Consider the following 20,758-nt stretch of genomic DNA (forward strand, 5'->3'; position numbering starts at 1 on the left):
CTAAAGTTACCTTGCTTCTGTTCAAATCTATATTTCTTAATTTGTAAAAATAGGAATACTAATACCTGATATTAGAGATACCAGGTTTCTTACTGAGATTAAATGGGATAATTATAGTTGTTGAGCTGTTTTTCTTAGGATGCTGACATACTTTCGTAAGGTACCAATACCATGTCCAATGAACGGATAATAAAACTAATATGAAGAAGCCACTTGCCAAAGATCACACTGCTAAATATTGGTGGAGTCAGGATTTAAAGCCAGGTCCGTCTAACTACAAAGTTTATGTTCTTCCCACTGCTTTTCTAAAATGTATTTTATTGTGGGACTACTCTCAGCAAGTCACTTGCCCTAAACATTTTATTCAACTCTCTCATCAGTATCTTGGTATTGGTATTGCCCACTTTGCACGGACAAAAAAACTCCTGAAGTTCAAAGAGGTCAGGTAACTTCCCCAAAGCCATGAAGCCCTGGAGTAAAGAAGGACATGGCCTAAGTGTCCCCAAGTGGCATTATCCGTCCGTGGAGCACGCACGTCTGGCTTCTCAGTTCGGTAAGCTTTAAGAATTAGTGCAATGCACGTGCCTGCTAGTAAACAGTAGACAGATGGGAGCGAGTACTCTACCTGAGCGTGTATAAATGACGTGCCACTAGAGCTGACATCAGTTCCTATGCAAATAAGGTACAGCATAAACCCACTGAAGCACAAGGAAGCGCCGCAGCTGCGCGCCGGCTCTTTTGAGACCCTGGGCACAGCGGAGAAGCGCGCACGCGCGCAGAATCCCGGCGGAGGGGCGGGGCGAACGGTGCCCGAGAGGTCATCCCGCCTATAGGGGGTGCCAGGCGAGCCTGGCTAGCACCCTAAACCCAGCAGCAGGCTCTTCTGCATTCACCAGTCAGTGCTGGGGATCTTGGGATCCGGTGGCAAGCAGCTCCTTCAGGTAAGACGTTCCGGATCTCTGGGGACGGAAACACCGCGAGAGGGGGAGCAGCGAGGCCGGGTAGGTGACCAATCCAGAAATCGGCCAGCTCCGAGGAGCCAAACCACTTCCCTTAGAGGTAACGCGAGAATGGGCGGGGTCTGGCCTCGGGGCCCAAGCGAGGGGAGGTGCCGGTTCTGGGGGCGGGGTTGGAGGCGGGGAGACTCGGCTGGCAGGGCCCGCCCACACCAGCCCGGCTTCCGGGTCTGCGTCCCCGCTGGGTCCCACCGGGTGCAGGCTCCCTACCTGGACCTCGCAGTTGGGAATACGGATTTCTCCCTCTCTGGGAGGACCCTTTCCTCCCTCCACTCTCGGCTATCCTCTTAGGTGAAGCTGCCATGGAGCGGTTCCTGGCCCAACTGTGCGAGACCAGTGTGTTGCAGCCGCTGCCGGTGTGGGAGGGGGACACCACGGGCCACTGCTTCACCCAGCTGGTGCTCGGCGCCCTGCCCCATGCGTTCCTCGCCGTGCTCAGTGCCTGCCACTGGGGCTCTCCGAGGTGGGTAAAAGTAGGTGCAAGACATCTGTCCATGTGTGCCTGCGGATCTCAGCCGAAACCCACATCTCCGCGGTAGAGTAACCAGAATAGTGAGGTCTGTGGAGTGGGGCAAAAATAGAATAAAATCTGCGCATTAGCACCTTGCAGCAGCGTGGCCGTTTTGGGTTGAGTTACCTATCTTCTCTGAGCTTCATAGCATTGTTGGGAGGTTTAAATCAGATAATGCATTAAAGCATATAGCGCAGTGCCTGGTACATTTTTAAAGGCCGGATGCGTGATAGAAAGCATAACGTCTGTAGATTTTCAGATGCCCAAACACAGGTGTCATGATTGGAGGCAAAATTGGCTGAACAATGTTTTCAGCCAGAAAGGATAGCTTCTGTTGTAGTTGTAGGACCAGTTTCTCACCACTTCCATCCATGAAAGCTCCGCGTTCCCTAGACTAAGAGAAGTATATGTACACAGCTGGAAAGGAAGCAGTAGGTAGAAGAGAAGAGCAAAATCAAAACCTTAATCTTCCTAGGTTTGGGGCTCTACCGTGCAAGTATCAAACTCCCCTTGATTTTGTATTTATTTTCTGTATGGCTAGATATGTCTGAAGTTATTCACTCTGGTTACTGACAAGGCAGGAGAGAAGTCTAGGCTCTGCCTTTTGGAGTCCCTAGTCTGATAGATGGAATGTGTCCCTATCCAAGATGAATCAGGGGGCTGATGAATCCCTTCCTTGAGGAGGAGAAGCTTGGGATATGCTTGGTCTGGGGGGAATCCTGATTTGCCTTTTACATAGAATGAGGCAGAAGTCTAGGGAGGGTTAATCAGTTAGCATAGACACCCAAAGCCTGCTCAGAGGAGTATGTATTTAAAAATAGACACAGGGGCACCTGGGTGGCTCAGTTGGTTAAGCGACTGCCTTCGGCTCAGGTCATGATCCTGGAGTCCCGGGATTGAGTCCCACATCAGGCTCCCTGCTCAGCAGGGAGTCTGCTTCTCCCTCTGACCCTCTTCCCTCTCGTGCTCTCTATCTCTCATTCTCTCTCTCTCAAATAAATAAATAAAATCTTTAAAAAAATAAATAAATAAAAATAAAAATAGACACAGTGCTTCCGGGAACCCACAGTCTAAGGAGCAGGCAAGAAAGACCATCACATAATCAATAGAAATTGCGGTTTTTGCACTTCACTTATCAGACTTTTTGTATATTGCTGAAAATGGTTAGAGAGATCCAGAACCTCAGACAAGAAAGGACCTGAGAGGGCTCTGGGTCCAGGCTCCTCCCTGCTCACCGTACTGATAAGGAAAATGAAATGCAAGAGGGAAGGAAACCTTACCCAGGGGCATAAGAAGACTGGATGATGGCCAACTTTGGGACTCCAAGGGCCCAGTGTTTTGTCCCCACATCTTAGGGAATAAGATTCTTAAAGGTTAGCTTTTATCCCAGTATAAACCGTTCCACATTACTGTGATTAACTGGACTTTTTAGAGGAAATCCAAAGCATTCTAATTTAGGATTAAACTTTTTCAGTACCCCAGCCCTGCCAACAAAGGGAACAATAGATTTAGTCTTCTCATTATGTAAACCTTCAAGGCGTTCTAATATTCACTGCTACAGGTGTATTATCCTGTACTTGATTTTTTTTTTAAAGATTTTATTTATTTATTTGAGAGAGAGAGAATGAGAGATAGAGAGCATGAGAGGGAAGAGGGTCAGAGGGAGAAGCAGACTCCCTGCTGAGCAGGGAGCCCGATGTGGGACTCGATCCCGGGACTCCGGGATCATGACCTGAGCCGAAGGCAGTCACTTAACCAACTGAGCCACCCAGGCATCCCTCCTGTACTTGATTTTTAAAGTAGACAGATCGCCCTTTTGTTGACTGAAAATATTTTTTGCATGCCAGGAAGATAGAGACAAAACTAAAAAGAGGTTTTTGTTCAGTGAATGGAGTCACAAATATGATCTATACCACCTTCTACAACCGTTGGAAAGAGAGTAGAATATTCTGAGGCTTCATAAAATTTAGGCTATTGTATTAGAGTGTAGAAGCCATATATAAGTCAAGTTTTTTATTCATCTAATAGTGCCTTGGATGAATTTAAGGGTTATTTTAGGTAGATACTTTTATAAAAATGAATACTCATCTCTTGGTTGTTATCTGTATGAAAACTTAGGATTTTTTTTCTTCTAATTAGTCTGCACCTTCCAGACATCCTTAACTAAAAATTGTTAGTTTCTGTGGCAAAAGAATGATCAGAAATGGTATGGATAGATTGGAAAACAGGTTAGGTTGTGCCAGGAAGACTTCCTGGAGGAAAAGCCCTGCATTTCAGGGTAAAATGGGATAGAAGTAAGGTATAAAGGCAGGAAAAGGAGCTGATTACCTCTAGGTAAGTGAGTTATTAGAGGTGTGTCTGGCCCTCAGTCAGCCATTATGTGCCTCCTTTTCTTTTGCCCCCTTGTCCCTAGGAATCCAGGTTACGTCCTGCACTGCGGGCCCGGCTGGCGCCTCCGACTCACAGCCTCCTTCCTGCTCTCCGTCCTTCCACTGCTAGACCTCCTTCCAGTCACTTTGCCACCTGGGGCAGGCCCAGGGCCCGTAGGGCTAGAAGTGCTGGCAGAGGGGGTGGCGGCAGTGGCCTGGATCAGCCACTGCCTGGCCTTGTGGGCCTTGGCTCATTCCCCTCACAGATACTCCCGGGGACCTTTGGCCTTGGCTCTGGCTGCCTTCCTGCCAGCCCCGGCCCTGGTTTTGACCCTGCTATGGCACTGCCAGCGAGGCACACTTCTGCCCCCGCTTCTCCCAGGACCGCTCTCCCGCCTGTGCTTTCTCATCCTGCAGCTGGCTGCGCTCTTGGCCTATGGACTGGGCTGGGCAGTCCCCGGGGGGCCACGGGAGCCCTGGGCCCCAGAGCCCCTCCTGTCTCAGGGACGGGAGCCTGAGGTAGCTGAAGATGGGGAGAGTTGGCTGTCACGCTTTTCCTATGCCTGGCTGGCACCCTTGCTGGCCCGAGGGGCCCGTGGAGAGCTCCGGCAGCCCCAGGACACTTGCCGCCTCCCACGCAGGCTGCACCCAATCTACTTGGCTCGTGCCTTTCAGGCACACTGGCAGGAAGGGGCCCGGCTGTGGAGGGCCCTGTATAAGGCCTTTGGCCACTACTACCTGGCGCTTGGACTACTGAAGCTGGTGGGGACCATGCTGGGATTCTCAGGGCCCTTGCTGCTTTCCCTCCTGGTGGGCTTCCTGGAGGAGGGGCAGGAGCCGCTGAGCAATGGACTGCTCTATGCCCTGGGGCTAGCTGGTGGGGCCGTACTGGGCGCTGTGCTGCAGAATCAGTACGGGTATGAGATACGGAAGGTGACGCTTCAGGCACGGGGGGCTGTGCTGAATATTCTGTACCGAAAGGCTTTACAGCTGGGGCCGAGACGCCCTCCTGCCGGGGAGGCCCTGAATCTACTGGGCACTGACTCTGAGCGGCTGCTCAACTTTGCTGGGAGCTTCCATGAAGCCTGGGGCCTGCCCCTGCAGCTGGCCATCACCCTCTACCTGCTGCACCAGCAGGTGGGTGTGGCCTTCGTGGGTGGTCTGATCCTGGCACTGCTGCTGGTCCCTGTCAACAAAGTGATTGCCACCCGCATTATGGCCAGCAACCAGGAGATGCTACAGCACAAGGATGCGCGGGTGAAGGTGAGGGCTGCTTAGGGTCCCTCAGCAATCCGGAGACCCCACCCAGCATCCTGGTCCCCAGGTCCTCCCATGCCCAGTGCCCGAGGGTGTGAGCATGATCTAGAAGTTAAGAGCTCAGACTGGAGAAAGACAATGGTTCATTTTTTTTTTTTAAGATTTTATTTATTTATTTGACAGAGACACAGTGAGAGAGGGAACACAAGCAGGGGGAGTGGCAGAGAGGGAGAAGCAGGCTTCCTGCTGAGCAGGGAGCCCGACGCGGGACTCGATCCCAGGACCCTGGGATCATGACCTGAGCCAAAGGCAGACGCTTAACAACTGAGCCACCCAGGCGCCCAAAAGACATGGGTTCATATCCCAACTCTTCTACCTACTAGTTTAATCACCTCAGACAAGTCGCTTAATCTCTGGCCCTCTGTCTCCTCATCTGGGGAAATGACCGTAATAATAGCTTGCTTCGTAGGGTTGTTGTGAGGATGGTATGAGGTAACTCTGTGTATGGGACCAGTCACAAAGTAAGCACTAAATAAGCATGACCTGTTAGTAATACTATAGTATTAGCTCATGCAGCCCTAAGTGGCAGCCCTAGGAGGTAGGAAGCAGCCTGTCTGGGACCAAATGGGCTTTTAGTATTAGTGTCCGGACACGAGTCTTCTACCTCTTTGTCTAGGGCAGAGACCGTCCCATAGCCACATGTGGAGAGGCCTAGGAGAACCCCAGCTACCTCTAAGGGGTGGGCTGTGGGGAAGGGAGTAGGTCTGCCTGGGCCAGCTATAGGTGTTGAGGGTCTGGCTGAGTCCCTTCTGGGTTCTGCAGTGACTGGGGGATGGCAGTCCTGGCGATCCACACAGCATAGTTGTCAGCCTCTTATGGGGCTAGCTCAGAGTGCTAACAGGTCCCTCATAGTTGGTTATGGCCCAGGCCCTTTTCCCCTACCCACGACAGCTACAGACTAGGCTCCCGGTGCCTCGCTGGCTTGCAGGCTGGGGATGTGTGAATGTGGGGATGCAAGGAGTTCCTCTAGCCCTTGTCCTTCTTTTCTGGACTCGTCTGACCCTGGGCTGTGGTGTGGGCCTCCTACACCTGTATGCTCCTACAGGAATAGTTCCCATCCCACCCAAGCCACGGGCCAGGCTGGCGACTAGCTCCCGAAGCCCTCTACTTCTGGCTTTGGGAAAGAGTCCTTAGTCCCTCATCTCACGGAAGGAGTGCTTTTACCCCAGTGTGGTAACCCCCCTGTATTTTTACCACTTCCTCTCCTAGGAAGGTGGGGTGATTCCAGCTCTGACCTGGTCCCCGCTCAGGAGCACACATGGAGGAGAAGTAAAAGACTGGCAGGAGAAGCAACTCAGGGCTGAAGGAGATTTGACGGCAGGATTTCCAGAAAGGGCTGAGATGAAGAAGGGAGGGGGCTAGGGAAGTACAGAATATCTGGGCGCTCAGAGAATGGACACACAGTAGCAGGGTCTCCACTTCACAATGCTCTCTTGTCTCCATCCCTAGCTCATAACAGAGCTGCTGAGTGGCATTCGGGTCATCAAGTTCTTCGGGTGGGAGCAGGCGCTGGGGGCCCGAGTAGAAGCCTGCCGAGCTCGCGAACTGGGGCGACTCTGGGTCATCAAATACCTGGATGCAGCCTGTGTGTACCTGTGGGCCGCCCTGCCAGTTGTCATCTCCATTGTCCTCTTCATCACCTATGTCCTCATGGGGCACCAGCTCACGGCCACCAAGGTGAGGGCCAGGAGAGGAGGGGATGGCTGTAGGAAAGTGTGGAGAGAGGCAGCAGCAAGGAGAATGCAGTGGAGCTGGGAGGGGGGCTCAGTCCCTCGGGGCTGCTGGGAAGGAGGATCTCTGGCTGCCTTAACCTTTCCCAACCCAGGTGGAATTCGCTGAAATTTCTGGGGCCTCAGGTATACAACCCTTTCCTCTGTGAAGGAATTCCTTTTGTCCCTCTCTTCCTTCCTCCTCGACTTTAGCTCCAGGCTCCATGTTAGGTCCCCTTACCTTCATTTCGATGACTTGGGGAAAAAAGTCCATGATCCAGTGCTGGCCCTGGCCAGGGCCAGACGATGGTTTACTTCAAAAGTCTCAGCATGCGCCTGGACTGTGTGCTTATCAAGGGGCGACCTGGATCTCTGGAGGAACATCTGGAATTTCTAGGGTTCTGAGGTGGCTCCCTTTGCCGTCTCTAACCCAAGGATTTTCCTGCCAAGCCCTCAGTTCCGCTGCTGCCCCATTCTTCCCTCCACTCCCCTGTCCCCAGGGCCACTCATAGAGCAGGACTTCAGGTGATGCTTCATCCCCCTTCTGCCCTACTTAGGTGTTCACGGCATTGGCACTGGTGCGCATGCTCATTCTTCCCCTCAACAACTTCCCTTGGGTGATTAATGGCCTCCTGGAGGCCAAAGTGTCCTTGGACCGGATCCAGCGTTTCCTTGACCTTCCCAACCACAGCCCCCAAGTCTACTATAGCCCAGGTAATGGGGAGCGAGAGGGAAGAGCCCGGCACAGGTGAGGAGGGAGCTGTAGCCCCTAGGGTGCTGTACACAGGTGCTGGCAAGAAGAGCCAGAGGCCCCAGAATTCAGGCAGAGCAAGTGGGGGAGAACCCTCAGACCAGGACAAAGGCTGACCTAGCCCTGGGCCGGTAGATACAGGACAGGCAAGCCAACGACACACTCCTGGTTTACCCTACCCAAGTAGGGAGGTTGTGCCTGAGAAGCCCACATCAAGTGGCTTTTTCCCTCTTCAGATCCCCCCACAGATCCATCTACAATGTTGGAGCTGCATGAAGCCCTGTTCTCCTGGGACCCGGTTGGGAGCAGCCAGGAGACCTTCATCAGTCACCTCGAAGTGAAGAAGGTTTGTTGGTTAGACCACCTCGGGGAGTCCCCAGGTGAATGAGAGCTACAGACTCAGTGACAGATAAACACGCCCAGGGCCCATCATAGCTAGATGGACTGCAACTCGAAGTACCAAGAGAAAGACTGGAGGGGCTCTAGTGAGCAGGTTCTGAGCTCCTCTCTGGACGTCATCCCACTTAGCACAGTGTTCTCAGAGTCGTCTACTTTCTCCCTGGTCTTTAGACCACTGTATCCACCTTGTCCAGGCCAACAAGTACGTCTGTCTCTCCATTGTCCCTCCAAGGCCAGCAAGTTCAGAACAGACCCCAGAGCTTATTCAGCATCTGCCCCAGGCTGGGGACCAGGGGAAAGGCCCAGCAGCCTCTTCTGAGAAGGATTTTGCAAATGGGGTAGATAATCCTTTATTTAGCATGCTGAAAAGGGATCACACCCTGTGACTCACACCACCGTATATACATCATACATCGTCAAACACTTGAAAGAATATTCCTGGCAGGACAGTGTTTACCCCAGGCCTGAGTTTTCCCTCTCCCCTGACCCCTGTCCAACCCTTTGCCCCACAGCTCAACTCAGCGTTCTCTCATCTCTACCACATTTGGCTCACATTTCTGGCATGGGCTGTATATTTTGTTTTTCTTCTTAGTTCAGGCAAGACAAGGCTGGAATTTTTCAAAGGAATTTTACTAATGTTGTCAGTTGGGGCTTTTTTGGATATAAGTCATAGAAACCCACTGGAGCTAGCTTAAGCAAACAAGAATTTATAATAAGGATATAGAGATGAATTGCAGAATTCAAAGGCATGCATGCAGCTGGATCTCAGCAGCAGCCCAGAATCAGGATGTGACTCGAAGAGCTCTCCTTCTGTCTGCTTTTCTCTGTATCTGCCTCATACTTCTCTTTCGGTGGACCCGCTCTCTACTGAGCAGAAGCTGTGACTGCAGAGAGCCCTCCCACTTGCAGGCTACTGTCAGAAAGAGGGAGAATTCCCAGGGGAGGGTCTCAGCTTGGTCTGGTGCCCCTTGGAGATGGGTCAGTCCTGGCTGACAGACTGGGGGCATCACAGACAGAGCTTCTGAGAACCCCACCTGTTTCTAGAAAAGCACTGTACTTCTCTGGGTCCTACATGGTGTCACCCAGTGAGGTACAGCTCAGTTTGTGGGCTGGAGAATTCTTTCCTTACAGACTAACTGGGACCTAGAGAGAAGCTTCTGTGGAAGGATTGGCAGCCCAGGGCCTCAGGAGGGAGACCTGATGTTACTGTTTGGCTTCTTTGCAGGGTGCCTTGGTGGGTATCGTGGGGAAGGTGGGCTGTGGGAAGAGCTCGCTGCTGGCCGCCATTGCTGGGGAGCTCCACAGGTGAGTAACCTCTAGGGCCCCCCTGTCCTCAGCTTTGACCTTCAGCAAACACTTGCCTAGCCCCTACCATGTGGTGGATGCCGTTTTAGGGTCCAGGGATGCCAAGGGTCAGAGATGAACAAGACCTTGTCCCTTTCTTGGGAGAGTTTTCAGTCTGGAAAGGGGAAGGCAGTCAAGAAAGTGAGTTATCATAATCCTCACACCAGAATGTTGTGAGTGCTATAATAGCGAGTAAAGAAATGAATGGAAACATCCCGCAAAAGCTCCTCTTTCAGAAAATGTGGTTATGCGGGGAGGGATCCAGGGAGGAGCAGAGGGATGAAGGAGGGCCTTCTTTTTTTTTTTTTTTTAAAAGTTGATTTATTTATTTGAGAGAGAATGAGAGAGAGAGAGCACATGAGAGGGGGGAGGGTCAGAGGGAGAAGCAGACTCCCTGCCGAGCAGGGAGCCCGATGCGGGACTCGATCCTGGGACTCCAGGATCATGACCTGAGCCAAAGGCAGTCGCCCAACCAACTGAGCCACCCAGACGCCCCAAAGGAGGGCCTTCTTTATAGTGAGGATGAATGAGTGCATGGTGGCAGCCATGCTTACCTCTGAGCTTCTGAGCACATCCAGATCTGACAGGCGCTTGCCGGTAGCCAAAGAGCAATTTCTTCCCTTCCCAGTCCAGAATGAGCCTCCAGCCTCGTTAGGACCCCTCAACCCCAGTGGCTGCCCATCCAGAGACCCATGTGACATGAAGGGGGACCTGACATCGAAGACAGCAGTCTGGAGAGGCTTCTGGGAGGCCAGGGGCTGGTTATGGCAGGACTCCGTTGGGAGCTGGCCCCCACATGCTGCTGGCCTGGCTCTCTGCAGGCTGCGTGGGCGGGTGGCAGTGTGGGGGCTGTCCAAAGGCTTTGGCCTGGCCACCCAGGAACCCTGGATCCAGTTTGCCACCATCCGAGAAAACATTCTCTTTGGAAAGACATTTGATGCCCAGCTGTACAAGGAAGTGCTGGAGTCCTGCGCCCTCAGTGATGACCTCTGCGTGAGTACCGGGCCCTGAGGCCTCCTGGCTGCCTGCTTCCCCGTGTTCTGACACCTCAAGTCAGAGACTCGCTTCCCTGGGAAGGGGTTGCTTCTGCTCGGGCACCATCAACCTAAGACTTGCTGTCGTCAGGCTTGGCCCTCCCAGAGTGTCCAGTGTGTGGTTCCCCTTTCCGAGGAGGCCCCAGAGGGATGGTGGTGATGGGGAGCTCCACACAGCAGCCAGGGGAACTCTGAGGCCGCTAGGCTAGGGTTCCCTTGGAGGCTTTAGCTCTAAGGTTGGGCTAGTGGTTCTAATTCAAGAGGCTCTCCCCCACCTCCCACTGGGGAGGCTTCAGAGTCAAGGTTACTCTAGGCAAGTCCATTAGATCCCCTATGTCCAGAGTACTAAATTTAGAGGAGTGAGATTCCAGATCACCATGGCCTCCCCACTCAATCCCCTGTGTCCCCTGCAGGACTGTCCTCACCACTGCCCTGTCCAAGTAAATGTGGGACTTCCCTGGAAAAGAAGACCTTCACTTTCACTATGGGGTACCCTATACCCATGTATCATTTGTTTCTAGAGCAAGCATTTCTCAAATGCCTGTCGGATACTGGGAGCAGATCTAGGCCCTAAGAAAAGAGGTGAATTACCAAGCTTTTCCCTCAGGGGGACTCACAGTCTGGTAGACCAGAGGTGCTTCCGCTGGTGTGGGTCCCCCTGAGCTAAGGAGACCGCTCCTGAGGCCACACGAAGGCTTGGGGTACAGTCCTTGTATAAAGACCTGTGAAAGCTTTCACACTGGATTTGCCCACCCTCATCCTGGCCTTTAGAAAGGCAGGACAGTGAGTGTGTCGGGGTGGCTGAGAATCTACATGTCCTGCCAGCTTACTAGCTGTGGGACAACCTGGGCCAAGGGAGTCACCCGGAACTTTGGTCTCATCTGTGAAAGAGAAATAATACCAACTTCATAAGGTTGTCGCGGGGATTGGACTGTTGGAATTACACATTATCCCCTGTGGCTCACTCACCCCAAATTCAAGTCCACTCTCCTCAAGCTCCCTGGCTCTCTTGACCCCCTCCACCTCTTCCCTGCAAAGGGATGGAGTAGAAGGTATTGGGGAGACCACTGACCAATGCTGGGGCGCCTGTCCTATCAGATCTTGCCTGCTGGCGACCAGACAGAGGTGGGGGAGAAGGGTGTGACCCTCAGCGGGGGACAGCGGGCCCGGATTGCCCTTGCTCGTGCTGTCTACCAGGTAAATTAAAAATGGGGGAGTCTGCAGTCTTGGAGGGAGGGATGTTTTCCTCAGCATCTGGTTTCTTTTCTTCCCCCCTTCATGTTCCTGAGGTGTTGGTCGCTTGGCCATCCATCTTCCTTTTGCAGATTGGAGGCAGAATTAAACACCCTATAAAAAACATATGTGACTTGAAACACTGGGACCCAGTAAAGCTGAGCACTGGCCTTGCTTGACTGGAGGGGAGTTCACCCTCCAGTCTCACCTGCTTCTCTACTGCTCTAGGGGTGGTCCCCAGAGTTCCTCTCAACTGTCTTCTCTGACTGCCTCAAGATCGTGTCCTGGGAGAGGGCTGGGTTCTGACCAGAGGACCTGGGACTTGGTGCCCATGGTGTCCCCACCTCTTCCTAGGAAAAGGAGCTCTATCTCCTCGATGACCCTCTGGCCGCTGTGGACGCAGACGTGGCCAACCACCTGCTGCATAGGTGCATCCTGGGAGTGCTGAGCCACACCACCAGGCTGCTCTGCACTCACCGGATCGAGTACCTGGCGAAGGCGGATGTGGTGCTGCTGATGGAGGCCGGGCGCCTTGTTCGGGCTGGTAATGGGGGCCACCAGGGTGGGAGCCCAGCCAAGGGAAGGAGCTGTCTGCCCAGGTGTGACTCTGAATTGTCAGAGGTAGACTCTGCCACCCCTTCCATGTGTGGCCTGGGCCCTGTCCTCCTCCTGTCTCACGGGAGACCCTGTCCTGCCTCCACAGAACGGGTGTGAGGCCAGAGAGAGAAAAGAGCACACTGGTGTAATGCCAGGGGATTTGGGACTTGGGCTGTGTGACTGGGTGCTTTGGGAACACAGAGGCCCAGGATCTCTGGGAACAGTGATGTCCTTAAAGAAGAGACAGCAGTCAGGTTTAGAACAGTCTTTTTATTAAAAATACAAACAAAAATAAACAAAAAGCCCACCACTGATGGATTAATATCCAGAGGGACATAACTCTCTGCAAGTTCACTGGGAGAGAACCAGGAGGAAATGAGGCTCCACCAGAGTGTTAGCAACGTCGTGAAGCATGAGGAGAAAGCTCTGCAGTAACAAGAGGTGACTCTGGACAGAGTGCTCTTGGGTGGCTGTGACTCTCCTTATAGGGGTGAACGTGTTCTGTCTGAGCTGGTTGGACTGCAGACACAGAGGGATGGACTTGAGGGTCCTGCTCAGAGTCGGGGGGTCCGGGGCAGGGCCCTGCTAGGGAGGGTCAGGGAAGGGGTCCAAAGAGAATGGGAGGTGGATTGGCCCACTCAATGAGAAAGGCAGAGCATATAGTATACACCCAGGACAGGCTCCCGATGATCTCCCTGCTACCTTCCAGGGCCTCCCTCTGAGATCTTGCCATTGGTCCAGGCTGTCCCCACAGCCTGGGCTGAGGATGGACAAGAGGCTGACTCAGGTATGGCTCAGGGCTGAGGAAAGGACTTGCCCTTCACCACCACACCGTAGAGATTCGTTTTCCTGTCTGTCTCAAACCCTGAGCTGTCATCCCGCAAACTTAATCCACGCCCTGCCCTCCCCTTGCATCCTCACAGCCACAGTGCAGTCAGCTGGGGACCTGGAGAAAACAAAGGAGGGGCTGGGAGGGGAAGAGAACACGTGTGGCTGCCTGCTGCAGGAGGAAAGGAAGAAGGAGGGTGCCGTGGCCTTGCACGTGTACCAAGCGTACTGGAGGGCCGTGGGCTGGGGCCTGGCCCTAGCCATCCTCCTCTCGTTGCTCCTCATGCAAGGTAGGAGTGAACCCCCGAGCCCCTCATCCCACTGCAGCCCGAGGTCCCTGTCACAGCCATCGCCCTGTACTGATTGCCACAAAGCCCTGAGCCTCCCCAGGCATGGGCAGCAGCTGGGATGAGAGGCAAGCCCCCAATTCTGAGAGAGTCCCAGGGACCCAAGGGGTGCGCTCTATAGCCATCTTCCGAATCGGCCCCCACAGCTAGCTCCCAATATGCAAATTCCAGATCATGCATTCCTCAGAGCTAAAGGGTGATGGGCCAAGGAAAGAAGTGCACACTAGGGGCATGGGAGGACATGGGACAGTGGCAAGGTGGAGAGGGCCAGGGCGGGTGAAGAAGACGAGAGTCAAGGACAGAGGAAGGGGCTGTTGGAAAGGAACAAAGGGATGAGTAGTCTCTCTCACAGCTTTTCCCTCCCCATCCCCACCCAGCCACAAGGAATGCTGCTGACTGGTGGCTCTCCCACTGGATCTCCCAGCTGAAGGCCGACAAGAATAGCTCCCAGGAGGCGCCAGCCCCCACCAGCCCGGGATCCACAGGGCTCCTCTCTGCCCAGCTGCTCCTCTTCTCCCCCGGAAGCCTCTAGTGAGTGGCTGGGGCTTGAGGCGCCCTTGGAGGGGTGGCCAGGCACGGACTGCAGGGGTGGGGGGTGGGGGGAGGCCGGGGTTCCAGGGGGTGTGTCTTCTGGTGGGGAGAGCTGCAGTATGGGGGAGGGGAAGGGACCTCCGGGGGGGCCCCTTCTTTTGGTTATCCACAGCCCCCTCCTCACCCCCCAGCACTTCAGTGTTCCCACTGCCGAAAGCCGCCCCCAATGGCTCCTCAGATATCCGTTTCTACCTCACCGTCTACGCGACCATTGCTGGTATCAACTCCCTGTGCACGCTTCTCCGGGCAGTGCTCTTTGCAGCGGGCACCCTCCAAGCGGCCGCCACCCTGCATCGCCGCCTGCTGTGTCGAGTCCTTATGGTGAGGGGATTGGGGGGCACGGGGGAGCCCTCCCAGCACCTGAGCCCCGTCGGGGGCCCCATCCTACCTCCTAGCCCTCAGGAGAAGACAGCCCTCCCAGGTGGGTGCAGCATTTCGCAGCTTGAGACCTGGAGAGGCTGAGAGCGGAGCGGCTGCCTGGGTTCAAACCCAGCTCCTTAAGCCTGTAGCTTTCTCATCTGTAAAATGGGGAGAAGAGAAGCTTGCTCAGAGTCACTTTTGTTCTGGCCTGAATTACTCACCTCTTACTCACGGGACATGGGACACCCCTTAGATCATGCAAGATCCCTTTTTAATTTTATTTATTTATCCATTCCCTTTTATCTGCGTACCCTATTTCCTTTTCCCCTCTTTTCCTTGATAAGCAACTGTTCTAAGTGTGTTTAGTAATGTACCTTTGTGTTTGTGTTTGGTTTTATTTTGCAAAATGCCTATGTTTTGTGTGCCGGTGTTTTTATTCATTTCTTACAATTTTTATTTAGGGCTGTTTCTAAGATCCATCCCTGTTGCTATGTGCATGTCTAGTCTGTTGCTGACCCCATAGACTTATTATGAGGATTAAATTAATTAGTACATGGAAAGTACTTAGGATAGTGCCGGGCACACACTAAATACTCAATTAGCAATTACTGTTAATGATGTTGTTATTATTATAAAGCCCTTTCTTGTCCATTATCCTTTTTTTTTTAATTTTTATTTTTTAAGTAATCTCTACACCCAGTGTGGGGCTTGAACTCACAACCCTAAGATCAAGAGTCTCAGCTGTGCTCCACCAACGGAGCCGGTCAGGGGCCCCTCTTGCCCGTTATCTTATCAGGGCCTCATAAACCTCTGTGAGGTAGGTACTATTATCCCCATTTTACAGATAAGGAAACTGAGGCTCTGAGAGTGTAAGTGACCTGGGCAAGGCTAGTTCCGTGGAGAGCCAGGCTGGGAACCTTCCCGTTGCCTGTCAGGGAGCAAGCTGCCCACCATTCTGCCTCTCCTCCGGGACCAGGGCCTCTTCAGGCTGTGAAGGAATTCAGTTCTTATAAATTGGCATTAGGCAGTGTTTCCAAAAGTCCTTTGCCCTCGTCCCCTGCCCTAAGAGGATTATTCCCCAAGTACAGGCAGAGAGCTGGGGGATGGAGAAGGTGAGGAAGGGGATGGGCTCTCTCTGAGACGGTCCCTCCCAGGAACAATCTAAACGGCTGGTGGCTGCTGAGCCCTGAACTCTGGGCCAGGCAGACTGTGCTAAGCACCGGCCTGCTGTATATGTGGCTCTCAATCCTGCCAGCAGCCTGGGAGCTGCAGTTGTGTTGTTATCCCTGTTTTGGAGATGAGGAACAGGGCCCTTTAAGAGATGAAGCTCCTTGCCTGGGGTCTCCCAACCAGTAGGTGGCAGGGCTAGAATCCGAGGGGCAGTCTGATTCCAGAGCCTCAGTGCTTAGCCATGAGATCATACTGACTGAGACTGCTGTCCAGCCACGGACAATTGGGATGATCCTCCTGACCTCCAACTAAATCCCACTCATTGGCCTCAAGTCCCCTTCTTCTGGAGAGAGACTGGCTCCCTGCCCTGGAAAGGGGAGTAGACCTGTCTAGCACAGAGGTAGAGGAATGGCCAGCATGGCCTCTCAGGGTCACCACTGGCCAGACGGATGGGAGAGTCTCCATCTTTCCCGCCCTGGGAGAGTCTCCCTCCAAGCGCCCCCAGCCCCTTCTCTCTGCCCCCAACCTCTGGGGACACTTTCCTCCTCTCCTGTTCTCTACTTTGGGCCTCCCCTCCCACGCCTCCTCCCATGCCTCCTCCCCCGCCAGGGCTGTCCCCAGGCCCGGCCCTTGCCCAACCACCGCCCCCCCACCCCCGCCAGGCACCAGTGACTTTCTTCGCCTCCACGCCCACCGGCCGCATCCTCAACCGCTTCTCCTCAGACGTGGCCTGTGCCGATGACAGCCTGCCCTTCATGCTCAACATCTTGCTGGCCAATGCCGCCGGCCTGCTGGGCCTCCTGGCTGTGCTGGGTGCCGGGCTGCCCTGGCTGCTACTGCTGCTGCCGCCCCTGAGCATCTCCTACTACCGTGTGCAGCGCCACTACAGGGCCTCCTCACGGGAGCTGCGGCGCCTTGGCAGCCTCACCCTGTCACCCCTCTACAGCCACCTGGCCGACACCCTGGCTGGCCTCCCCGTGCTCCGGGCCGCAGGGGCCGCCTGCAGGTGTGTGACGTCTGCCTGCCCGCCATAGCAGGGGCAGGGGGGAAGAAGGGCACGGGGTCGGGGTGGGGGGCAGGTCTCCCGAGAAGGGAAGGGTGGATGCGTGCCCTAGGGGCAGAGGAAGGACACAGAAAAATGGGATAGGGGAGAGTAGGCAGAACACTGGCCCCTCTGGACCCTTCTGTACAGCCACAGGGGTGTAGATCAGCTCCAAGAGAGACGCGTTCTGCGGGGAAGGAGTCTGGGTGGGTCAGTGTAGCGATGGAGTGGCCTCACTTCCCTCCTGGCCTCTCCCAGGTTTGAGGAGGAGAACCAGAGACTCCTGGAGCTAAACCAGAGGTGCCAGTTTGCCGCCGGCGCCACCATGCAGTGGCTGGATATCCGGCTACAGCTCATGGGGGCCACGGTGGTCAGCGCCATCGCGGCCGTTGCCCTGGTGCAGCACCAGCAGGGCCTCGCCGACCCAGGTGCCACCCCGGGGAGCCTCACTCTCACCTCCGAAGCATGTCAGCCCCCTGCCCCAGACCTCTCCCTGCACTCTCCCTGCAACATTTCACCTCCCACCCAGGGGTCCTGTGAGGATGTGTTGTGATGGTCATCGCCTCCATTTTAGAGTTGAGGAAACTGAGTCCTGGGGAGAAACTTGCCAGGTGTGGGGGGTCTGGGACTAGAACAGGTCTTCCGATCTTCACCCCTTCCCTGCTCCGCCCCATCCCCACCACTCTGCCCAGCCCATCTTCCATTGCTTTCCCTCGAAGGCTCTCCAGGCCCACTGCTCTCCCTTGTGGCTCACTTCCTGTGGTCTCCTTCTGGGTTCCGGGCATCTTCCTGCTTCTCTGTTGGCTTCCTTTACATGCCCGCAGTCTGCAGCTTGGAATTCTTCCGTTCTGCTCCACTTGTGCACCCACATGCATCCCAGTGTCCAGGCATCCCCTAGCGGCTTGTGCTTCTCTGCCCTAGGACTGGTGGGCCTGTCACTGTCCTACGCCCTGTCCCTGACGGGCCTGCTCTCGGGCCTGGTGAGCAGCTTCACGCAGACGGAAACCATGCTGGTGAGCGTCGAGCGGCTGGAGGAGTACTCCTGTGACCTGCCCCAAGAGCCCCAGGGCCAGCTGCCACGGGTAGGCCTGCACCCCCACCCCGGGCCTGGGCACCGGAACCCCAGAGGACCCTCCTGACAGTCCCCACCTCCCCTAGTTCCTTTCCTTTTGCTCCTCACTGTCTTTCTCAGCTCCTCCCATGTCGCCGTGTGATCCCACCCTCTTCCCGGTGCCCCTCATCTCTGTGTCCGTCCAGGGGGCCCCACCTCTGCTGCACGTGCCCTTTCCTCTTGCGCCAACCCTTTCTCCTTCTTCTCCCCCTTTTCCACTCCCCATCACCCCTCCCCCTCCTCACCCATCTCCCTCTCTCTCCCCACCACGGACCCCACCAGCTGGGCATCGGCTGGCTGACCCAGGGGAGTGTGGAGTTCCAGGATGTGGTGCTGGTGTACCGGCCAGGGCTGCCGAACGCCCTGGATGGGGTGACCTTCCGTGTGCAGCCTGGAGAGAAGTTGGGCATCGTGGGCCGCACTGGCTCTGGCAAGTCTTCCCTGTTGTTGGTGCTCTTCCGGCTGCTGGAACCCAGTTCGGGGCGAGTGCTGCTGGACGGTGTGGACACCAGCCAGCTGGAGCTGGCTGAACTCAGGTCTGGGGGAGGGAGAGGAAGGGAACCAGACTACTGGCCCTTGGAGGAAGGTCCAGCTAGGAAGGCTTTATATCAACTCAGGGCGGCCAGGGCCAGTTCAGGGCAGGATGGAGGACAGAACTAGCAGGGGAGGACAGCAAGCTCCTAGTACCAGGGTCCAGACTCATAGCTGTGGGCTCAAGGTCTGCAGTCTGACCCAGGCCCACCTTTCCAGCTTTCCCTTATATAATCTCTGCTCAAGACTGCCACTCACTGCCTCCTGAGCCAGAGTCTTCCAGGGGCAGTGCCCCATACTGATGTCCTCAGCCCTGAGGCTCAGCAGGCCGTGCTTGGGACAGCTTGGGACCTGGGCTGGTTGCCCCCAGCCACAAGTGGCCTCTTCTGGGCCTAATCATCTCCCTACCCCCACCTCCAGGTTTACCTAGTATCATTTTTGCTGAGTCCCGTGACATGCACGAGGTGGGGCAGCTCTGTCCTAAAGCCCATGGCTGATCCCAAGCCCCGGCCCTGCTCTTCCTGCCTTAGCTTCTTCCCTGTGGTGGCCTTACCTTATAGCCCAACCATATAGCTCCTCAGGATCCAATTCCAGGCCCGCCTCTGACCTTGAAGTGACCGCTCCCCATTCATTGGTCATTCCTTGCCACTGCTGCCCCAGCAGCTGCTGGAGTTGGGCCCACACAGTTTAGCCCCCTCCTGTTTTGTACCTCACTGAGATGTAAGCTCTTTGAGGATAGAGTCAAGGCCTTTGGTGTCTTTGATATTTCTCGTAGCACTGGCACAGTTCTAGGTACATGGCTGCCCAACTGGGGAGCGGGGGGTGGGGGGTTGTTCAGGTCTTACCCCCAAGCTTTTCCTGGAAATGCCTGCTAAAAACCTGAGCTCGGAACAGAAGTGGCCACATCTGCATTCTAGACCCCATGTCCTGTTCCCTCCTTCACACACCCCCCCCGCAGATCCCAGCTGGCTGTCATCCCCCAGGAACCCTTTTTGTTCAGTGGGACTGTTCGGGAAAACCTGGATCCCCGGGGCCTACATGAGGACAGGGCCCTGTGGCAGGCCCTGGAGCAGTGTCACCTGAGTGACGTGATTATGTCCATGGGTGAGTCTAGGCCCTACCCTGCAGGGTGGCAAGAGGGAGCAGGGAGGGATCGGGGAGAGGTCTGGCACCCCGGGAGTGAAGATGCTGTTCCTTGCAGGTGGTCTGGGTGGTGAGCTGAGTGAGGGGGGCCGGAGCTTATCCCTGGGGCAGAGGCAGCTGCTGTGTCTGGCTAGAGCTCTCCTCACGGATGCCAAGGTAAGGCAATAGGAAGAGACATTCAAGAGGGCCACGAAGAAGGCAGGGGACAGTCAGGGTGAAGAAGTGGGTTGGGAAGAGGTTTCGGGGCACTAAGTTAGTTTTCCTTTTAGAGCTGGAGGTGGGGAGTTGTAGGCTGGCTGGGCCAGGAGGTGGGGCCTGGTGCTTGGGTAGGAGTCAAGGTTAACCCTCTTCCTCCCTCCCCTCCCCAACCCTCTGCACATGTTCCAGATCCTGTGTATCGACGAGGCCACGGCAAGCGTGGACCAGAAGACAGACCAGCTGCTCCAGCAGACCATCTGCAAACGTTTTGCCAACAAGACAGTGCTGACCATTGCCCACAGGTGTGCAAGCATCCAGAGGGAGAATCTAATCAGGGGCTACAGTGACATGAACCCAGAGCCTCCCTTCTTTTCAGGGACCCCACGGGTCAGGGCTCTAGAGATTCCAACCCCCGATGAATCTAAGCTCCTTGTTCTCCAGGTCTGCGGGTATCTGCAGTCCTCCCCTAGCACAGAGCCGGGGGCTAAAGCCTGCGGGGGCAGCTCTCTGCTGTCCAGGGTGAGGAGAAGAGGGAAGAGCAGGTCAGCTTTCTTCTTTAGGGCCTTGCCCTCCATCCCCTTGCACTGATTGCCCTCTCTCACACAGGCTCAACACGATCCTGAACTCTGACCGGGTGCTGGTGCTGCAAGCAGGGAGGGTCGTGGAGCTGGACTCCCCCGCCGCCCTCCGCAGCCAGCCCCACTCACTGTTCCAGCAGCTGCTGCAGAGCTGCCAGCAGGGATCCCACTCCTCTCGCTGAGGGTCCTGAGCCCGACCCCCCTGTCCTACAGGGTCTCCCCTCTGTCTTAGCCACTCCTGAGCAGGTGCAGGGGTGCCAGCTGCTTGTTTACATTCTCCTTTGTGGCTCTACCTCTCCCTCACTCCCCAGAGGGGAGGAGGGTACCCTGGGTTCTTCTTCAGAAACCATGTTCTCATGGGGGGTGGGGCAGAGTCCTGAGGCTTCTCCAGAACCAGGCCTCCACTCTGGTCCTCTCGCAGCTGGGACTCCAGGCAGGTGCACTTTCATAGTTTTATTGGATAAAATTTCCATCTTACATTCTATGTATTAAAAAAATAGTATTTCTGGTGTGAGGCTGAGGTCCCTCTGTTTGTACCCCAGGAGAGGAGCAGCAGAAAAAGGCCTGCTCCAGTCCGAG

At 55.1% G+C, this 20,758-nt stretch overlaps 1 protein-coding gene across 4 annotated transcripts; it reads left to right on the forward strand.

Moving 5' to 3' along the window:
• Positions 1 to 757: 757 nt before the first annotated feature.
• On the forward strand, positions 758 to 20,688 carry ABCC10 (ATP binding cassette subfamily C member 10). Of its 4 annotated transcripts, XM_025890450.2 has the most exons (22): positions 762 to 941; positions 1,308 to 1,479; positions 3,941 to 5,159; positions 6,663 to 6,890; positions 7,480 to 7,636; positions 7,910 to 8,019; positions 9,298 to 9,377; positions 10,238 to 10,409; positions 11,549 to 11,647; positions 12,038 to 12,227; positions 12,990 to 13,067; positions 13,204 to 13,398; positions 13,833 to 13,986; positions 14,178 to 14,367; positions 16,239 to 16,582; positions 16,877 to 17,046; positions 17,540 to 17,700; positions 18,012 to 18,265; positions 19,219 to 19,364; positions 19,462 to 19,559; positions 19,791 to 19,903; positions 20,208 to 20,688. In XM_025890450.2, exons 2-22 carry the CDS (start codon positions 1,319 to 1,321, stop codon positions 20,359 to 20,361), a joined length of 4,473 nt encoding a protein of 1,490 aa, XP_025746235.1. In that variant the 5' UTR covers positions 762 to 941; positions 1,308 to 1,318; the 3' UTR covers positions 20,362 to 20,688. The 4 variants fall into 4 exon arrangements, 2 of the variants coding, with proteins under 2 accessions (XP_025746235.1, XP_073761105.1); XR_003211835.2 differs by lacking the exon at positions 20,208 to 20,688 and having other exon boundaries at positions 758 to 941; positions 19,244 to 19,364; positions 19,791 to 19,833; XR_003211836.2 differs by lacking the exon at positions 20,208 to 20,688 and having other exon boundaries at positions 758 to 941; positions 18,012 to 18,159; positions 19,791 to 19,833.
• Positions 20,689 to 20,758: the final 70 nt, after the last annotated feature.

This window comes from Callorhinus ursinus, unplaced genomic scaffold (genome assembly GCF_003265705.2).
Source record: "Callorhinus ursinus isolate GAN/ISIS: 27379988/994484 unplaced genomic scaffold, GSC_fseal_2.0 scaffold22, whole genome shotgun sequence".
Classification (NCBI taxonomy): domain Eukaryota; kingdom Metazoa; phylum Chordata; class Mammalia; order Carnivora; family Otariidae; genus Callorhinus; species Callorhinus ursinus.